At 39.2% G+C, this 18,847-nt stretch overlaps 1 protein-coding gene across 9 annotated transcripts in view; it reads right to left on the bottom strand.

Moving 5' to 3' along the window:
• Positions 1-9,376: 9,376 nt before the first annotated feature.
• Positions 9,377-18,847, bottom strand: part of ZNF131 (zinc finger protein 131) — a 31,216-nt gene continuing 21,745 nt past the window's right edge. For all 9 annotated transcript variants that reach the window (XM_040496380.1, XM_040496402.1, XM_040496410.1 and 6 more), the window contains 2 exons: positions 12,011-12,141; positions 9,377-11,301 (listed from right to left, as the gene is read on the bottom strand). In XM_040496380.1, the coding sequence (XP_040352314.1) occupies positions 10,615-11,301; positions 12,011-12,141 (818 nt within the window). In that variant the 3' untranslated portion in view covers positions 9,377-10,614. The remainder of the gene's footprint in view (positions 11,302-12,010; positions 12,142-18,847) is intronic.

Here is an 18,847-nt window from a genome sequence, read left to right as displayed (position 1 = left end):
AAAGAAGTGCTAATGCCACCCTCTGCCCGGATCCCTCCCATACAATATATCCAGTTCCTATGGTGTCATTTAGACTGTGAGTCCCTAATCTCTTGCCTACTCCCCAGCTATAACCCTCCGGCTAATGGTAGGTGCCAAATATTTTTACAGTTTACAAACAAGGAAGCCAAGTCACTGAATTGAGTGTTGAGCGGAGAATGCGATTCACAGACTAGCAAAACCCGTAGGATAACTAGAGGTTATCCACTGAAGTTCAAGTCCTTCATTTTACAGAGGAGGAAAGTGAGATCAGAGAGGTCAGTTAACAAGGATCACACAGCTCGGTTAATGGCAAAGCCAAGACCAGCACCCTAAGTCGCAGCTCAGCAAGCACTCTTTCCACCTCCTCATGCTCCCAGATTCTGTCTTCCTGATTGCCAGGGCAATATTTACAAAAGCAAAAGTGTAGATGAGTGAGTTTTAAATCTATTTATGGTAGAAATTAGGGAACCCAAAGATTCCTTGTTTTGCTATTTGCCAGGCCTTATTATAAATATTTTCAAAAGAGTAACTGATTAAATCCTCACAATAACCTTATTTTAGGTATTATTACCATCTCTTTGGACAGATGAGGAAACAGCTCAGAAAGGTTTTTGACTGCTCAGCTGTCCAATGCTGGTGCTGGAATTCAAACCTAGGCAGTCTGACTCCAGAGTCAGTGCTTTTCTTCCTCACTCTGATGCCTCTTTGTGTGATTGAAGGGGCCAGGAAGAGGAAGAGGAAGAAATAAAACCTTGGACAGCTCCAGGGACTGGCCACTGAGATTGGCGAGAAACCAAAACAACCTGGAATGTTTGCTTCCTTGTTTGATGAGAGTGGTTATCTACTTTACAGGATAAAAGTTCTCTGTGAGAAAGGTTTGTCTTTAAAGGGAGGCCCTTTCCTTAAAAGATAAGAGGCATTTTTTTTTTTTTTCTTTTAAGAGCAGTCTTTAGTTGAATGGCTTAGTTGGTTAAGCATCCAACTCCTGATTTTGGCTCAGGTCATGATCTCCCCATTTGTGAGTTCCAGCCCGGCACTGGGCTCCGTGCTGAGTGTGGAGCCTGCTTGCGATTCTCTCTCTTCCTCTCTCTCTGCCCCTCCCCAACTCATATGCACTCACACTCTCGTTCTCTCTCAAAAATAAACTTATCAAAGAGCAGTCTCTAAGATAGCACATGCCATCAGTTTGTTTTCTTTCTTTCTTTTTTGAAAGATTTTATTTTTAAGTAATCTGTGGTCTGGAACCCAGAACTCGGAGATCAAAAGTCACATGCTCCACTGAATGAGCCAGCCAGGTGCCCCTTGTTTTCTTTCTAAAGCAGGGTAAGAGTTTACATGTTTACAAATGTCATATAAAATACTCCTTGAATCCTATAACATGACAATACACAGGATAGGAGTTCATAAGGAAACTGCCTGGAAGCCAAGAACTTCAAACTCACAATCGAACATGGACTCTCTCATAGACCCTTGCATCATGCCCCCATGGAGTATCGTAGATACTAGATTCTAGTGGCTTGGAAGGTTACTGAAGACCTGAGGCTATCACAGAAAAGGAAAACTTCAGCATCAGAGACGACTTCTGAAGTCCATTGGCCAGATTCCATTCCAGAAGCCTCCTGCACCCCTATTTCTCCTGCAGCTATTCTGCTGGGGTCTACTCCCTTTCAAATCAGAACTGTTCCTTCACGCTTTCCTTTCCCTTGAAAGTCCTGGGACCCCAGTCATATAGGACGGACTGTTCATTCAGTTCCCTCCACTTGAAAGAAGTGTTGTTTTCTCCTAGAAAGGGCCATTCGGTAGGTTGATTACAATGTAACAGCATATAGAAGTTAAAAATTGTTGTTTTGAAGAGTATGGGGAAATATTTTCAACATATTTAGTGAAAGCAAAAGTTACAAAGCAGAATGATACAAATTTGTGATATGTTTGAGCAGAAGGAAATACACTAGATATTGGTAATGTTTTTTGTGAACTGGTGGAATTGCAGGTGGTTTAAATAACCTTAATATTTTCAGCATTTTTTCTTTTTTCTACAATGGACGTATATGTCAGAAAAAAATATTTTAATGTCAGAAAAATATTACTTTCCAAAAGAAACAACCTATAAAGTCCATTTAGTCTCAGTTTTGTAAACCCTGCTACATTGTGTTGGCAGAAAGTAGTCCTGGATGATTCTAACCCAGGAGGTACTTGTTCTATGCTTTGAGAGCCTCCTGGCAGTGGCTAAAAGTTTAGACCTTTGAGTCATAAAGTTACACCTTGACTCCCAGCTCTGCCACTTATTAGCTGTATGAACTCTTTAGTTGCAAGCATCTTCTAACCTCAATTTTTTCATCTGTCCTCTGGGAATTGTGAGAATTAATGAGATAAAGTTACTGGCGAACAGTTTAACTAGGTTGTCTTAACCTGGAGTCCATGTGCTTGGAGTGGTTGGTGGGAGGATCCCCCACTGAAAGTGTTTAAAGTATGCTCCTTTCATCACAGTCTCTAAGTAGTTGGGGCCCCAAGCAGGTCAGCGCTCTTCTAATAAGTGCTTAATAAGTGGTAGCTACTTTTGTTATTTCCAGTTCTGAGGGATCGTTCCACATTTGGTACTATTCTAGGGCATATGGGGACATTCTACTCATTTTCTGGATATTGTTACCTGGTACACTGCATCCCTGCTGAATGTGAACCTGGGCTATTCCTGGGGTTGGACTATTCCTACTCTCCTTCCTTCTTTCCTCTGATAGGGATATTTGACAAATCTTGGGAGAGGAGATAAAACAAAACTTTTCTAAGACTGCATAGCGCTGTAGAGCTGGATCTGCAACTCAAAAGGCGTATGTGGTTCCAGGAAAAAAAAATGTCTTTATCCTGTTTAGGATCTGTGTGCTACCTAAATCTGACAATTCATGTCTTTCCACAATTCAGAAAAATTCCCAATCTCTTTGAATATGACTCCTCTCCCATGTTTTACCTTTCTCTTAGGATTTCGAGTTGGACATTATGTATGTCAGAGCTCATTCTATCTCATGTCCTTTTTCATGTTTTCCAGATTTTTACCTTCTGTTTAACTTCTTTTACACTCTGGTAATTTCTTCAGATCTGATATTTCACGAATTCTCTCTTGGCTGTAATTGATTAGCTGTTGAACCTGCACACTGATTTTATAAGCCTTGTCAGTGCAAATACAACAAGATCACAAGGTGGAAGCATGAGAATGCCAATTTCATCATTTCACAGCAGGAGGTCAATTGACAGTTTAAAAATGAATCACAATCAGTATTTATTGAAATCCTTTGTCCTTAACTTTATAAGAATCTTTTAAGAACTAATATTTCTTGGGGCGCCTGGGTGGCTCAGTCGGTTAAGTGGCCGACTTTGGCTCAGGTCATGAGCTCACGGTCCGTGCGTTCGAGCCCCGCATCAGGCTCTGTGCTGACAGCTCAGAGCCTGGAGCCTGTTTCAGATTCTGTGTCTCCCTCTCTCTGACCCTCCCCCGTTCATGCTCTGTCTCTCTCTGTCTCAAAAATAAATAAACATTAAAAAAAAATTTAAAAAAAGGAACTAATATTTCTTGCAAGAAAGATTTTTCTGAGCTTTACCATTTTATTCTGCTTATTTGTTAAATTAAGCAAAATAAAACTGAAAGAATTAAAACTAGCATGGTAATCCTGCTTTAAAAAGTCCTCTCTGCATCTCCCTCTCTCCTCTTCCTTCTTCTTTTTCTTCTTCTCCTTTTCCTTCTCTCTCTCTCTCTCTCTCTTGCTCTCACGTGTGTGTGTGTGTGTGTGTGTGTGTGTGTGTGTGTGTGTGTAGAGATAGATATTCATATATTCATGTAATGTTAACAACAGTTATTTCTGGTTAATGGGTCTTAGAGTAGATTTTTTTACTTTCTTATTTCCTAAAATATGTGAATCTTTTACTTGTATAGGTGTAATAACAAAATGAAAAAAGAAAGAGGTCACAAATTTCAGTGGCTGAATGAGGGGCCACTGCCCCTGCCTCTGCCAGTCAGCTTAAATTCTATCGATATCGGGGCGCCTGGGTGGCGCAGTCGGTTAAGCGTCCGACTTCAGCCAGGTCACGATCTCGCGGTCCGTGAGTTCGAGCCTCGCGTCGGGCTCTGGGCTGATGGCTCGGAGCCTGGAGCCTGTTTCCGATTCTGTGTCTCCCTCTCTCTCTGCCCCTCCCCCATTCATGCTCTGTCTCTCTCTGTCCCAAAAATAAATAAAAACATTGAAAAAAAAATTTTAAATTCTATCGATATCCTTGGTACTTTATCTAATTCACTTGAGATCTTCCTGCCTCGTCATTTAGTCTAATGTTCAATATTGAACTTTCTTCCATAGGTAAAATACAACAAATAGAGAAGAAAAAGAAAGAACAAAAAATCAAACTGCGATCTTGAGAAATTTTCACTAAAATGCAGTTTTCACCATGAAATTTGAGTCGCTGAGATTCTCACGGTTGTAGCAATTTTATTCCACACTTTTCTTGACTGTGTAACCACATACAGCAATTAGTGTAATATGTTCTTATAATTGGCACTTGGGTATTACTTACAATTGGGCAAGGAAGAATAGTTTAAGAGCCCCGGGCCCATTGATATTTGAGCAAAATTATTTTTTATGAAAATTTATAAAAATCAAATTTGAACCATTACCTTTGAGTCTTTAGTTTTAAATAAGCCCCATTTTAATTGGGCCAGGGTTCTGAACCCATAGTATTCCCTCCATAGTGTTTCCTAGCTGTGTCTAATAGTTAACTATTATTTTACAGGACAGTTTCTGTCCTCATATAGGCAGTTTACCAGACCGCAAAACCACAGCTAATGATCAGCTATTCTCTTAAGTGAATTCATATATTGGCATTTACTTCTCAACAGATATTAGCTAAGATTTTGTGTCTAAAGTGTATTTGAATTACCCAGAAGAAGCAAAGTATTCCTAGTCCATTATTCTGAATTTCTGGCTTTTAATTTCTTATTATTCTCTAACATTTCTTGTCTTTGTGGCATTTTCACTTTAGAAACAGAAAAGCAATGATTTATTGAAAATAAGCACAATGTTCTTGCTTGAAATTATAAAACCTAAGACAACTGCCTTAGTCCAGTCCATTACATAAATGATAAACGTGAACAATAGTTAACAGGATATTTTTAGAGTAGCACCTGACTACACCACAAAAAAAAAGACTGTCAAAAAGGTCCATTTCACTGGCTACTCATCTGTGCTTTCTTGAAGTGGCCTATGTCTGCTGTTCAACTGATAGTGGTTCCAGGACTGAGGGTATTAGTAGTACCCAGGAACTTATTAGACATGCAATTTCTTGGGCCCTAACCCAGACCAACTGAATCTGCAACTCCGGGTGTGGGATCTATCAATGTGTGTTTTAGCAAGATTCTGACGCACACTAAATTGGAGAACAATTACCTAGACAGTATGGTCTCAGGGCAAGGAGTCAGCAAGGAGACATCAAAAGACAATTCGCAGGGCGCCTGGGTGGCTCAGTCGGTTGGGCATTCCACTTCGGCTCAGGTCATGATCTTGCGGTTTGTGAGTTTGAGCCCCGCGTCGGGCTCTGTGCTGACAGCTCAGAGCCTGGAGCCTGCTTCGGATTCTGTGTCTCCCTCTCTCTCTGCCCCTCCCCCACTTGTGCTCTGTCTCTATCAAAAATAAATAAAATGTAAAAAAAAAAAAAGACACTTTGCTGCACGTATCTTGCCAGCTTTTCTGATCTCCTGCTCCCTCCGCCCCAAAACCTATCAAGGGCTGATGTGGATTCCAAAAAGAAAATGGATATTTAGCTTTTGCTCTGTGCAATCCCATGTTGTCAACCACAAAGAGATCTCATACAAAGGTAACTGTATTTTAGTGATCAAGACTGTGCCTATGGAGTCAATTTCCTTGGTTTCAAATACTGGCGCCATTCTTTACCAGCTGTTTCTCATCTCCTCCTTCTCTTAATTTCCTCCATTTATATTTACCTCATGAAGTCATTGAGATGATTAAGTGTTTGGCATATACTAAGTGATTCATAAATGATGCTTTTAGGTTACAAGATTTTTCTATCCTGGCCTATATTTTGGTGCAATGCCCAACAAGGTGGGTGAATAATTATGTGTGATATTAGGTTTTAGGAAAGGTGAGAAGAAGAAAACACTGCATTCACAGCCTGCCTTCCTATTTACCGCGTCAACAGGATTAACGAAGCAATGTTTATACAACACGGAGTAGTTTTAAGATATCCCCATAAGGTCAGAATACATTTATAATGACAGCCTCTACATTTACCATTTTAAAGCAATACATTTCTGGGCCTCCAGTTAACTACAGAGGATCCTATTGATTGTTGTTGGCGGTGAGGGTTTAATAGTTTTAATTCCTGCTGCTTCTCATTTAGATCTCTTATGACAAATTCTGTAACAGCCATAGCACAGCTCAGAACATTATATCTGATAAACATTGAGCTTAGGTTCTCCCCTCTCCTGATGCAGCCAACAGTGTTAACCTAATGAAAGCAAAGCTATTTTCTCCAACAGAATCAGGCTAAACTTTTAGGGTCAGGCATTTCCTTTTAATTTTGCATGACGTAGTTATAAAGCATTATTTCCATGTGAACACCTTAATGGTCATCTGATCATGTGTTTAAAACAACCCATGCTAGGAGTGCCTGGGTGGCTCAGTTGGCTAGGCAACTGACTTCGGCTCAGGTCATGATCTCAGTTTGTGGGTTCGAGCCCCATGTCGGGCTCTGTGCTGACAGCTCAGGGCCTGGAGCCTGCTTCAGATTCTGTGTCTCCCCCTCTCGACCCCTCCCCTGCTCATGCTCTGTGTCTCTCTCTCGATAATAAATAAACGTTAAAAAAATTTTTAATAAAAAATAAAACAACCCATGCTAAATTGAAGATGTTCATTAAAGACACACTTGATATTCTGGTGTAGACTTTTATCTATATTTAGGCCTCAGTACTGTTGGCTTATTCCAATTATCAAGTGGGTAGTCTATACCTTCAAAAACCCTTTCAATCTTGAAATCTTTAATTCCAAGTTGAATGTAGCAGAAACAGAAGCATTTACATTTCCACGAAAATATTCCTACTTTCAATAGTGTATGAGGATGGTAGCATTTTTAAACTAGTAAGACTATAAGAACCTTCTCTTTTTGTACATATTCAAAAAACTTCTGGGTTTTACATGTATTATTAGAGTTCTGTTTAGTGTTCCTTTGAATCTCAGATTGTAGGTGTGGTATAATAAAAAAATATGTATCCAGTCTTTGACCCTGGTTCTTGGCACAGAGCTCTTAAAACCCTTGGGATTTCCTGATGTCTTTAATCATAAACTCCCTTTTGCTCATCCCTGAGTTTATGCTAATGAGGTGATCTTGGCAGTGGTCGCCAGAGGAACTAACCACATGATTAGAGGGCTAGAACTACCAGCCACACCCCAAGATATCCAGGATGGAAGGGCTGGATAGGGAATTCAGTAATCAAGGGCTAATGATTTAATCAATCACATCTAGGTAATGAAACCTTAGTAAAGAAAAAGAAAAAGATTAAGGGGTTACAAGAGCTCCCAGGTTGGTGAACACATCCATGTGCAGGGAGGGTGGAGCACCAGGAGGGCCTGGAAGCTCTACCCACTCCACTCCCCCAACCCCCTTTGCCCTTTGCAACCATTTGGCTGTTCCTGGATTCCCCCCCGCCCTCCTTTTTTCTTTTTTTAAGAGATTTTAAGTAATCTCTACACCCAACGTGGGGCTCAAACTTACAACTCAGAGATCAAGAGTCGCACACATACTCTTAATCAGCTGAGCCAGCCAGGAGCCCCTGGGTTGTATCCTTTATGATAAAACTATACTCAGAAGTGTGGTGCCTTCCTCAGTACTGAGTTGTTCTAGTGTATTGAATCTGACAAGGGGGCGGGGACCCCTGATTTGTAGTCGGCAGGGCAGAAGTGCAGGTATCCTTGGTACCCCATTTGTGGCTACCGTCTGAAGCAAGGGCAGTCTTGTGCTACTACTACTGATCACTTAACTTGTGGAGTCTACGCTAACTCTTGGCTGTTGTCAAAAGTGACTTGTTGGACACCCAGTTGGTGTTAGAGAATCCAAGCACTGCTGTGTGTTAGATCGGTGGAATAGGGGAGACAGAAGAGGCTCTCCTATCTATCATTCTGCCGTGCTCGTGGGATTCCTTTGCTGATCAGTGTCTGGCACTCTAAGGACCAGCTGCCACTGTAGACCTAAAAACCCCACTAGGAGTAAAATGAGAGGAACAAAATATTCAGTTCAGTTCTTAAATGCACATCATGGGTTTTCATAGTTGTTTTATTATATGTAAAATGCTTTGCAAACTGCAAAGCCTAATCAACATATGGTTTACCACCAGTGGGTAGTTTTCCTCTCCTTCTGCAATCAAATTTACCGGCATTCAGGATACACTGATAAAGCCTATATACCTTTTGGGAAAAGTAAAAGGAACTGTATCTGACCCTCAAACCTGTTTTGAAAGGCCTTGCCAAATCTGAACGCTCAAATGTTAAATTTTTAGTATTTTGTTGTGCTTTTCAATACTTTGTTGTGCCTTTGTCCATGATCTCGACGTTGTGGTCAGAGCCTTTTTAAGATTATGTTTAAAAATAAATCTCGCTTCATATCTTGGCTTAAAGGGGACATCATGAGCTATTTTCAGCATTCAAAATTCACTAGATACTAACTAGTAACTTACATACCTGAAACCACGATCTGTCAGGAATTTTTTTTTTTCTTTTTAAGTTATAACTAACTCAGGAACCTGGATATCTTAAGGCAAACTGAAAATTCCATGTAATATAATTTAGTTCTATCATTTTCTGACTTTGAAGAAAGAAAACACCTATGTAAGCTTTGTGTAAGTGTCCAATTGCCAAACAGAACAGACTTGGAAATATTCATATACTTTTTTAACCTTAAAATAAAAACTCAATCTCCTCTTCCTGTATTCTCTAAATCTGTGACCTCTCCACTTGTGGGAAGCCATTCCCTTTGAGACAGGTCATAAATGGGATACCACTGAGCCACTAGGATTACCAAAGGAGAAGCTGAACTGCTCTTTTAAACTAAACACACTAGGTAAGAGGAGAAAGTGTATTAAAAATAGGCTCTTCCTAAAAAATTCCATTGGCTGTTGTGCCCCACAGTGGAAGAACCACAAATGCCAACCTCTTCCTCCTCCCGTTCTTCTGAATTGATTTTTGGGGATTAGAGGTGCATACTGAGAACGGCATATCTTAATTCACGTATCAGTCATGTTAATACAAATGAATGAAGATCTTGGACCACGAAACCACTTCTATACTAGTAAAGAGAAAAACGAGTCATGAACACATAATTTTAAACTTTACTTTAAAAATGTAAATATCTCCCAATATTTAACAGGTAAAGAAAATAGCATATTGGTTTATTTTATGTGGTTGTTATATTTTATTTTCCAAGTAATACTGATTAAAAATATTTACACACCTACTTTTAAGTCCACAGTTTAGCACTCTTATTTGTATGGCTTTAAAAGTTATAGCACAAGATCTTTACATTAAGGATCGGGGAAAAAGATTCATTCAAAACAAAGCCTGATATATTATATACATGTTTTTCTCTGTACTTTACTTTAAATACATTAATTTTTAAATGATGCTCCTTTTTTTCATCTGGTGGTAAAATATTAGTGCAACTTTTCATTAAAAAAAAAAAAAAAAAGTTTACCACAGATATAAATGAATTTTCCCAATCGGAAATGGCCCTTCAGTTGCCATTAAATGCTATTTCTCACCCTACCTTAAGTTACCAAGAAAAAGAATTGCTAGTTGCCATTATAAGCAAAAACAAAGTACTACAGCAACACCTACATCGCTCCTTACAACACAAACTTTGAAAGAACCAGAGATGTTTTATAGAAGTTTAGTTGGCTTTGAAAAGGCACATGGGTGTGTGTGGGTTTTTTTTGTTTTTTGTTTTTTGTTTTACATTCTACAAATTTTGCCACCACCACTGTTTCTGTTGCAGAGATGACATTTGTGACTATCAGTATAGACAAGAAGTTTGTTCAAACTAAAGAAAGCCAGAAGCCAAAATTTAACTGCACAGTAACAATGTACTTTTCTTCATGCAGCCTTGTGTTTCCTATATATTCAATTTTCTAACATGCATTAGAATACACGAATTTGTATTCTAATGATTTTACTTTTGATTTTACAACATGGAAAAAATCTGAGAAAGGACGTGACCTGGGAAAGAGAAGGGAGAACCCTTATCACAATGAAAATAGATACATTCGTACCCAACTATATAATAAGAATATAATCCATTTAAGTTTCCAGAAATAATACTTCTCAAAGCTTCCCATTACTTACGGGAAAGATCCCTCCTGTGTGGCGTTAAGTGTGTGTGTGTGTGGGGGGGGGGTGGGTGGGCATTGGAATCAGTTTGTTTCAATAGAAACAGTTCACAACAGGAAAGACTTTAACTTTGGTCCACTTGTCTGTTAGCTTAAGGACAGTCACACTGCCCATGATCAGTTCAAAAACCCAACACATTAATTTAAAAATATATTCATTTGTTATTTCACTCTAAAACAGGCATAGGTGTTCTGTTTTCACTCCCTGCCCTTTCAGCTTGGGAATCCACTGTTGTTTTGGTCTCTAAACCCTCAGCATCTTCATGATCTTCTCTGGCAGCTTCAGCAGCATCTGCTTGGGTGGTCTCACTCTCCTCCTGGTTCATGATTTCAGGGGTCACTTGTTCCAACTCAGCTTCCAGAAGTTCAGTTTGTACTTCCACTGGCATCTGATTTACCCGTTCAACGTGCAGCTCCTCCACATGTACTTCAGTACCTTCTTCAGTCTGAATCCGACCCACTTCTAGATAACTCACCTGAACCTGCTCTGGAAGCTCGCTCATATGTGAATCATGCACTTGGCTGTCCTGGAGCAGATCTGGATGGACCTGTTCCACAGTCACTTGTGCTGAATCCACTTGAACCTGAAGCAATGGTAACACATGCACTTTCCCAACTTGTTCTATAATAGTCATTGATGTCACAGGTTCAGTTTGCACACGTGTTTCTACTGAAAGAACTTCTTCGGTTACTAGACGCTCTGAAATATTGTGAGTATCACTGAGATGCCTCCTTAATTCATTTCCTTGCATAAACCACAAGTCACATAAAGTACAATGGTTGGGTTTATCACCAGTGTGTATTACCAAATGATCTTTGAACTGGTCCCAGCTGTTAAACACACTGTTACAGACCTGAAATAACCAAACATATGGTTTTAACACTACTAATATTCAAGCCGAAGAAAGCATGAATGCATTTATTCTCTGTTAAGGAAAAATTTGAAGATTTTTCTGAAAAATGTTATGAATATGACATTTATAATGTGATCTAAGAGAGTTCATAATTATGTTGTTTATTTGGTCTTTTAGCTGATGTAGCTAACAACTTAGATGCAATGTAGGAAACATAATACTGCCTTCATTGCGTAAATGTCATATAAATTCAAGGGATATAAAGTACCAATATTATAATTTCCTACATAATATCATTAGCATTTAGAACCATTACATTATTTGGGATACATATACACTAATCATGGAAAAAGAGCTGATCACAGCCAATGAGCCTTCCACTGCTCCACTCCCTAATTCTATTGTTTGCTCAATGGTGAAGAATAGTTTCAGGTTACCTGTTATTTAAGACATAATTTTATTGACATTGATGGAAAAAAAAAAAAAAAGGCAACAACCCAAAAAACCCTATTCTAATCTCCCTTCTAAAATCAAAACGATTAAATAAATAAATAAATAAATAAATAAAATCAAACGATGGATGATGTTCTTTACTCATTCTTTCCAAACTGCCAGCTCTACACTTTTACTCTAGACTCTGCTACCCTTCACTTTTAATGATTTCAAACACCCGACTCCTTTGCTAAGGACAGAATACACCCACACGTACCTGACATTCATAAAGCTTCTTTCTTCCCTTTTTTGCCCCCACTCCAGTTTGGCACGCAGTCAGGTGACATTTGAGGGTGCTATTTCTAGCAAATCTTTCATGACAATTTGGACATTCAAAAGGTTTTTCACCTATTTGAATAGAAAAAAAATTCTATTGGCAAATCAAGAAAAACAGAAAAAGCAAATAAATTTTTTTCTTTTTGGTTAATTCTAATAGCACTTTCTTGAGAGGAAGGTCTGAATTTGTAATTCAGATGTTTTCTGTCACATCCAAAAGACTCTTCTAGAGGCGGAAATAATAAGTTTCCAGTGATTATTCTAATTGAATCTGTACTCTGAGGAAGAAATAAAAATTGGATCTGAGTTCTAGGTTTTAGCATGTCTTAAAAGTGCACATTTTCCCTTAGGTAAAAATCAAGCTCAGTCTCTATTTTGGGGAAATGCATCACTATCCATTCCACAAGTATTTTTTGAGCACTTACTATGTGCCAGACCATGTGCTAGGTGATGAAGATAAATTGCCCTTCTTTAAAAACTTCGTATCACAGGCCACAGTATCTTATGAACGTGAAATATATACAAATAAACACCTGCAATATACTGTAGAAAACCTGTTTCAGAATAAAGGGCAATGGAAAATGTAAGGCAGCAGCACAAAAGGAGAGGGATTAATTCTGCCTGGAATGGAATAAGTGAAGGAAAGAAGGAAATGTATTCTAGGCAGAGACACAGAGGTACAGAACAACATGGGTGAGGAGTAAGAGGGAGAAGGTATCAATAATGATTCTCAGACCTCTAGCTTAGAATGCCAATCAGAATCAAGAACACAGAAATCCAAGTAGGTTTGGAATGCAGTGTATTGAGAAAGATTATAAATTTAGTTTTGTATCTGTTGATTTGAAGGTACTCAAGGTGGAAAAGTCTGGTAAATAGTTGAACAGACTCCTATGAAGTCAAATAGAGGGTGGACTGATATACAGATCAGGAGTTACTTTAGGTAGTAATAAAAACCTTTGATGTGGTGAAAACTCTAAGTATGTTATGTGATAACAGAATCAAGGACAGAACTCAATGAAACACCATGTTAAAACACCAGGTAAATGAAGCAGCAAAGAGAACAGAAAGAGAACAGCCAGAAGCAGAAGGAAAGAACACTGCGGAAATTAAGAAATTTCAGGAAGATGAGGGCAGTAAACAGTGCTAAACTGAACAGAGATGTCAGGTAGAATAACAACAGGGGATTGTACTAACTCTAGTAGGAATAGTGTAAGTAATATGGTGGGGTTAGAAGCCAGACTACAGTGGGATGAGAGGCAAGCCCATGAAAACAGTAAAGGGGATGGAGGGTTTTGAAAGATGACAGATATGTCATCTGCTGGGGTGACGTGTGGGCAGAGTCTTGAGTACCGGACTGAAGGCCCAAAATAGCAATCTGGCAAAGAAAGCTTTAAATCAGACACCAAAAAGGCCTAATTTAAGGTCTGATATGAATTTTTTACAACAGTGCTCAGCAGGGAGTAGGGATAATTGACTGCAATAATTCCAGGATTTTTTAGAGGCCTTTTTAGAGCAAGTGGGTTAAAAGCCAAGGGAATGTGCTTAGAGTACAAGAAAAAGTGATTCAAGTTGTATACAAGGAGGACAAGGTAAGATAGAGAAGTCAGAAATAGGGCAATAAGCTAGATGGAAAGAAATATGAAAGGACTGGCAGGCTAACAGGTAGACTCCAGCAGTGTGGAGTAAGGCAAGAAGAGAGAGGATTCAAGGGACAGCATGACGCTTGCAGAGAAACAGGCTCCAGTGATGAGATCCTAGTTGTGACCTTCATACTAGTCAAGTTACTTCGAGCTATAGTTTTTCCCTGACAAAAAAACCCTCTGTTTTTTGTATAATGTTCATGAGATGGGAAAATTAGAAAGACCTAATCACCTAGAATTAGTGCTGGTACAGAAATTCCTTATCATATCTCCCAATGTTGCAAGATACTGCTAAACACAATGGTTACGTTTTGTGGTTTCAGTAGTACATAATTTTTCACTATAAATAAAACCTACAAATATAAATTGGTATAGCTCCTTTAAATAGCAATTTCATAACAATGCCAAGATTTAAAATGTACATATTCTTTGACTTGGCAATTCTGCTCTTGAACATGTACACAAAGATATATGCAAAAGTATGCTTACTGAGGCATAGCCTGTAACAGTAAAAGACTAGTAACAACCTAAATGTGTATCAATATAAATAAATTATGGTATACCCATACACTGAAACACCATGCAGCCACAGTGGAAAAAAAAAAAAAAAAAGTAGATTCCTGAATTTTCATGTATTAAAAGACTTCAGGGGCACCTGGGTGGTTCAGTTGGTTAGATCAGGTCATAATCTCACGGTTTGTGGGTTCAAGGCCCATGTCAGACTCTGTACTGGGTGTGGAGCCTGTTTGGGATTCTCTCTCCTCTCTCTGCCCCTCTCCCACTCTGTCCCTCTCTCTCTCTCAAAAATGTTAAAAAAAAAAAAATTAAATAGTGTACAATGGCATCACACTGTACTACATGCCTCTATTTTTTTCCCAAAAAAACCTCTGTGTGCATGCCTGTGTATGGTTACTCAAAAACACAAAGAATAGATATGGAAGGGTAAGTAAGAAAATGATGGCAGTAAGTGCTTTTGGAGAGATCTACTGAAGTAGAAAAGAGATTCATTTTTCATTGTCATTTCAGCTTTTATGTCATTTGAGCTTTTGCATTTTAAAAACTTAGTCCGATGAAGTCTAGAAATAGCAACAGATTAATTATACTTTAGATGTGTGGACAGTAGCCTGCAAAGTGCTTTTCCCTGTAAAGTAAGTTATTGCCCTTATTTACACAAACAAGGAAAGAGGCCCAGAGATAAAGCGACCATTTAAGTTCATCATACTGTCAAATGTTGGAATTGGAGCTGCAATCCAATCTGATTTTCAGACCCACCCAGGGCCCCTGAGTGGCTCAGTCAGTTAAGCATCTGACTTCGGGTCAGGTCAGGATTTCCAGACCCACATTGTTTCTATAATTCCACATTACCTCTCTGGCAAATGAGGTACTATCATTTAAAGACATGATTAAAGGTCACCTTTAGGTTCTCTTTCATATGAGGTGTCCCACTGGTAAATCTGTCAAAAGTTCTGGTATCTCCTCCCACCGCTAAAGTGCTTACCCTTCTATATTTTTCTAAATTAATAATAAACCTCCAACTATGTAGCCACCCAAACCAAAGAGCGAGGATTTACCCCCATATCTCAATGGTCACCAAATCCTGTTGACTCTGCCTCCTTAATGTTCTTCACATTTCCAACCCTCTTCCACTATCACTGCCTTTACTCAGCCCCTCCTTCTTGCTTAGATTGCTCCAACAGCTTCTTAATTAGACCTTGTAGGTTTCATCTCGCTCCACTCTATCCTGCCAGTCATCACTCTAAAACAGAAATGTGATCCTGGCTTAAACTTCTTTAAAATGACACAGTTTTCCAAAATAAAATCTGAATTCATTTACAGCACTTATGAAAAATAACTATATGATCTTGGCTTTATCTCCCATCACTTTCTCATCTCTTGCCCTTGAACCACTGGTAGATTGTCCATGATGCCTAAGTGCATGCCATGTGGGCAGCCGTTCCTAACAGCTACACATGCTGGCATTCCTCAACTTGGACCCAATCCCCCAGCCTCAACCTACCAGCAGCATTCCAAACAAGCTGCTTACGCTCTTTCCTCTATGCCTGTGCATGCTTCATTCCTGTGCATGCTTCATTTCTTTTGCCTGGAATGCCCATCTCCTGGCAAACTCCTTTTCCTTTGGGTGTCATTATAGGGTGAATACTCCAGGAAACCATCCTGGTCTCTTCCATCATAAACAAACAGTACAGGCAGGCATTCCCATAAGACTGTGTGCTTACCTCTATTAGCACTTAGCCCGTCACATGTGACTGTGCCTGCTTGTCTCTCCCAACATAACTGTGAGCTCCTTGAAGGCAGAGACTCTAAAAATTCCTTATCTCCACGACCTAGCAGGTTGGCATTACCATTACTATTTTCCAAATGGAAACAAAATAATTCAGAGGACAAGTAACAGCCAAAATTTTGCAATTCAAGTCATAGATTATAGCGCATGCTTTAAGAACACTGAAGAAATCAAACCACTAAACTAATAAAAGTATGCAAAATGTGAAACTGAGGGGGATTTATATATATTTTGAGGGTAGGAAAACAGGAATGGGATTGTTCCTTATCTTTACACTTAGTTTGTTATAAGCAAAAAACGACCCATCCTTCATTAACATAAGCACAATTTAAAGCTGTTTACTGGGGCGCCTGGGTGGCGCAGTCGGTTGAGCATCCGACTTCAGCCAGGTCACGATCTCACGGTCCGTGAGTTCGAGCCCCGCGTCAGGCTGTGGGCTGATGGCTCAGAGCCTGGAGCCTGTTTCCGATTCTGTGTCTCCCTCTCTCTCTGCCCCTCACCCGTTCATGCTCTGTCTCTCTCTGTCCGAAAAATAAATAAACGTTGGAAAAAAAATAAAATAAAATAAAATAAAGCTGTTTACTTATGCTCCTCTTGAATTCACCAAGTCACTGATCACATCTACAACTATCTTGTTACTAATTACTAATACAGTTAATTGAGGTTAAATGCCAACAAAAGTTCAGTTTGCTTTGTGTTAAACTGTTCTTCAAATTGACATCTAGTTCTATAATTTGTAACAACGTAATTATCTCACATAATTTTAAAGATAAAGACATACAACATAATATACTTTAGCTCTATATTCTGTGTTTAGTCCAAAATACAACGTATAGGACTTGAAAGGCACATTTTAACTTCCAAAATAGTCTGTGTTGCCTGTTTTCAACAGGCAAGTTATCAGGTTATGTTTTAGGTAAAAGAGACAATTGCTTCTACTTTTACAATGCTAGAAAATAATATGAAAGTGACTGTTTATCTGTTGGGACACAGGAAACCCTTATTAAAACACACTAGTTACCAATTAACATTTATTTACTAGTTTAATGGTATAGCGATCGTTTTTGCAAAACTACATTAAAACAGATGAATATTTGTTTTAAGGACTAAAAACTATTACTATAGGCAGTTTCTAAATATACAATATACCTCTATGTTTGAAAATCAGAAAGCATTTTCCCAAAAGGTTTCATAAACACCTATTAGTTACCCAAACCAGTACCCTAAAGCTTTTTACATCTATACTAGATGAAATTAAAGTATGAGATTCTCTTGTTATTCATGTAACCACTAAGTATTGATCCTAGGCATTTATTCAGTCCCCGAGTATGGATCCTAAACATTTAAGTGAGGGATGCCACATTTATCTGAATCTATCTGCTTCCTCAATTTCAAGTAGTATACAGCAAGCAACTCAGGACAGCAAGGAAATCTATGAAAAAATTGCTTCAAAATTCTCCAAACTCCAGCAAAGAGAAAGATTTTGAATAGTATGGAACCCCTGTGTTGTCTTCACTGTATTAAACAATCTAGACAGCATTAGCCACCACAGAGAACTTGGGAACGTGTCCAGAGTCTGACACTTGGCACATCTTATCCACTGCTGTCCCCACACCCGAGATTCAAAGCATTGGCAGAAGCTCCTATGTGTGGCACAGGAGACTTAGCAAAGAGGCTTGAGAGGCAGAAGGACGGGGTGTCTGACAGGACAAAAACAGGCACAGGAGATGGATGCAGAGCTATAAGGACCAGAGGCCGAGTGGGACACTCCCTGGAATCACTCCTGCATGCCTGAGATGGCTCCCACGAGGAAGGCAGTAAAAGACTTTACTTTTCTCATCCCCTTTGCTGTCCATCAGTGCCAACACTGTGTGCCCTCGGAGAGGGGTGGGAAGATGAACATATGCTGACTACTTCACCACCAGGTCATAACAGGTGACCAAGTGTACACAAATGGATAAACATGCCAGGGATTTTTGTAAACATATTGATCTATGTAACATATAAATGAGATAGGAAATGTAAAAAAAGGAACAGTGAAGTTTCCCTATAATTAGGATTTCATAATTTATCATCCTTGGTAAGTAATCACAAGCTGTGTTATATGTATTTCTTTTAAAAATATAAAAACTGGTCCTGTAAAACAAATAATCCAGTGAAGAAATGGGCAGAAGACATGAAGAGACACTTTCCAAAGAAGACATCCAGATGGCCAACAGGCACATGAAAAGATGCTCAATGTCACTCCTCATCAGGGAAATACAAATCCAAACCACACTGAGATACCACCTCATGCCGGTTAGAGTGGCTAAAATGAACAAATCAGGAGACTATAGATGCTGGAGAGGATGTGGAGAAACGGGAACCCTCCTGCACTGCTGGTGGGAATGCAAACTGGTGCAGCTGCTCTGGAAAACAGTGTGGAGGTTCCTCAAAAAATTAAAAATAGAACTACCCTATGACCCAGCAATAGCACTGCTAGGAATTTACCCAAGGGATACAGGAGTGCTGAAGCATAGGGGCACCTGTACCCCAGTGTTTATAGCAGCACTTTCAACAATAGCCAAATTATGGAAAGAGCCTAAATGCCCATCAACTGACGAATGGATAAGGAAGATGTGGTTTATATATACAATGGACTACTACTTGGCAGTGCGAAAGAATGAAATCTGGCCATTTGCAGCAACGTGGATGGAACTGGAGGGTATTATGCTAAGTGCAGTCAGTCTGCTGAGTGCAGATATTGTAGGTTTTCAATCATATGTGGATCCTGAGAAACTGAACAGAAGACCATGGGGGAAAGGAAGAGGGGAAAAATAGTTACAAACAGAGAGGG

Source organism: Herpailurus yagouaroundi, unplaced genomic scaffold, assembly GCF_014898765.1.
Source record: "Herpailurus yagouaroundi ecotype Mexico unplaced genomic scaffold, PumYag 29, whole genome shotgun sequence".
Lineage (NCBI taxonomy): Eukaryota > Metazoa > Chordata > Mammalia > Carnivora > Felidae > Herpailurus > Herpailurus yagouaroundi.
The sequence above is the reverse complement of the archived record's forward strand: the minus strand, read 5'-3'. Positions and strand labels throughout refer to the sequence as shown.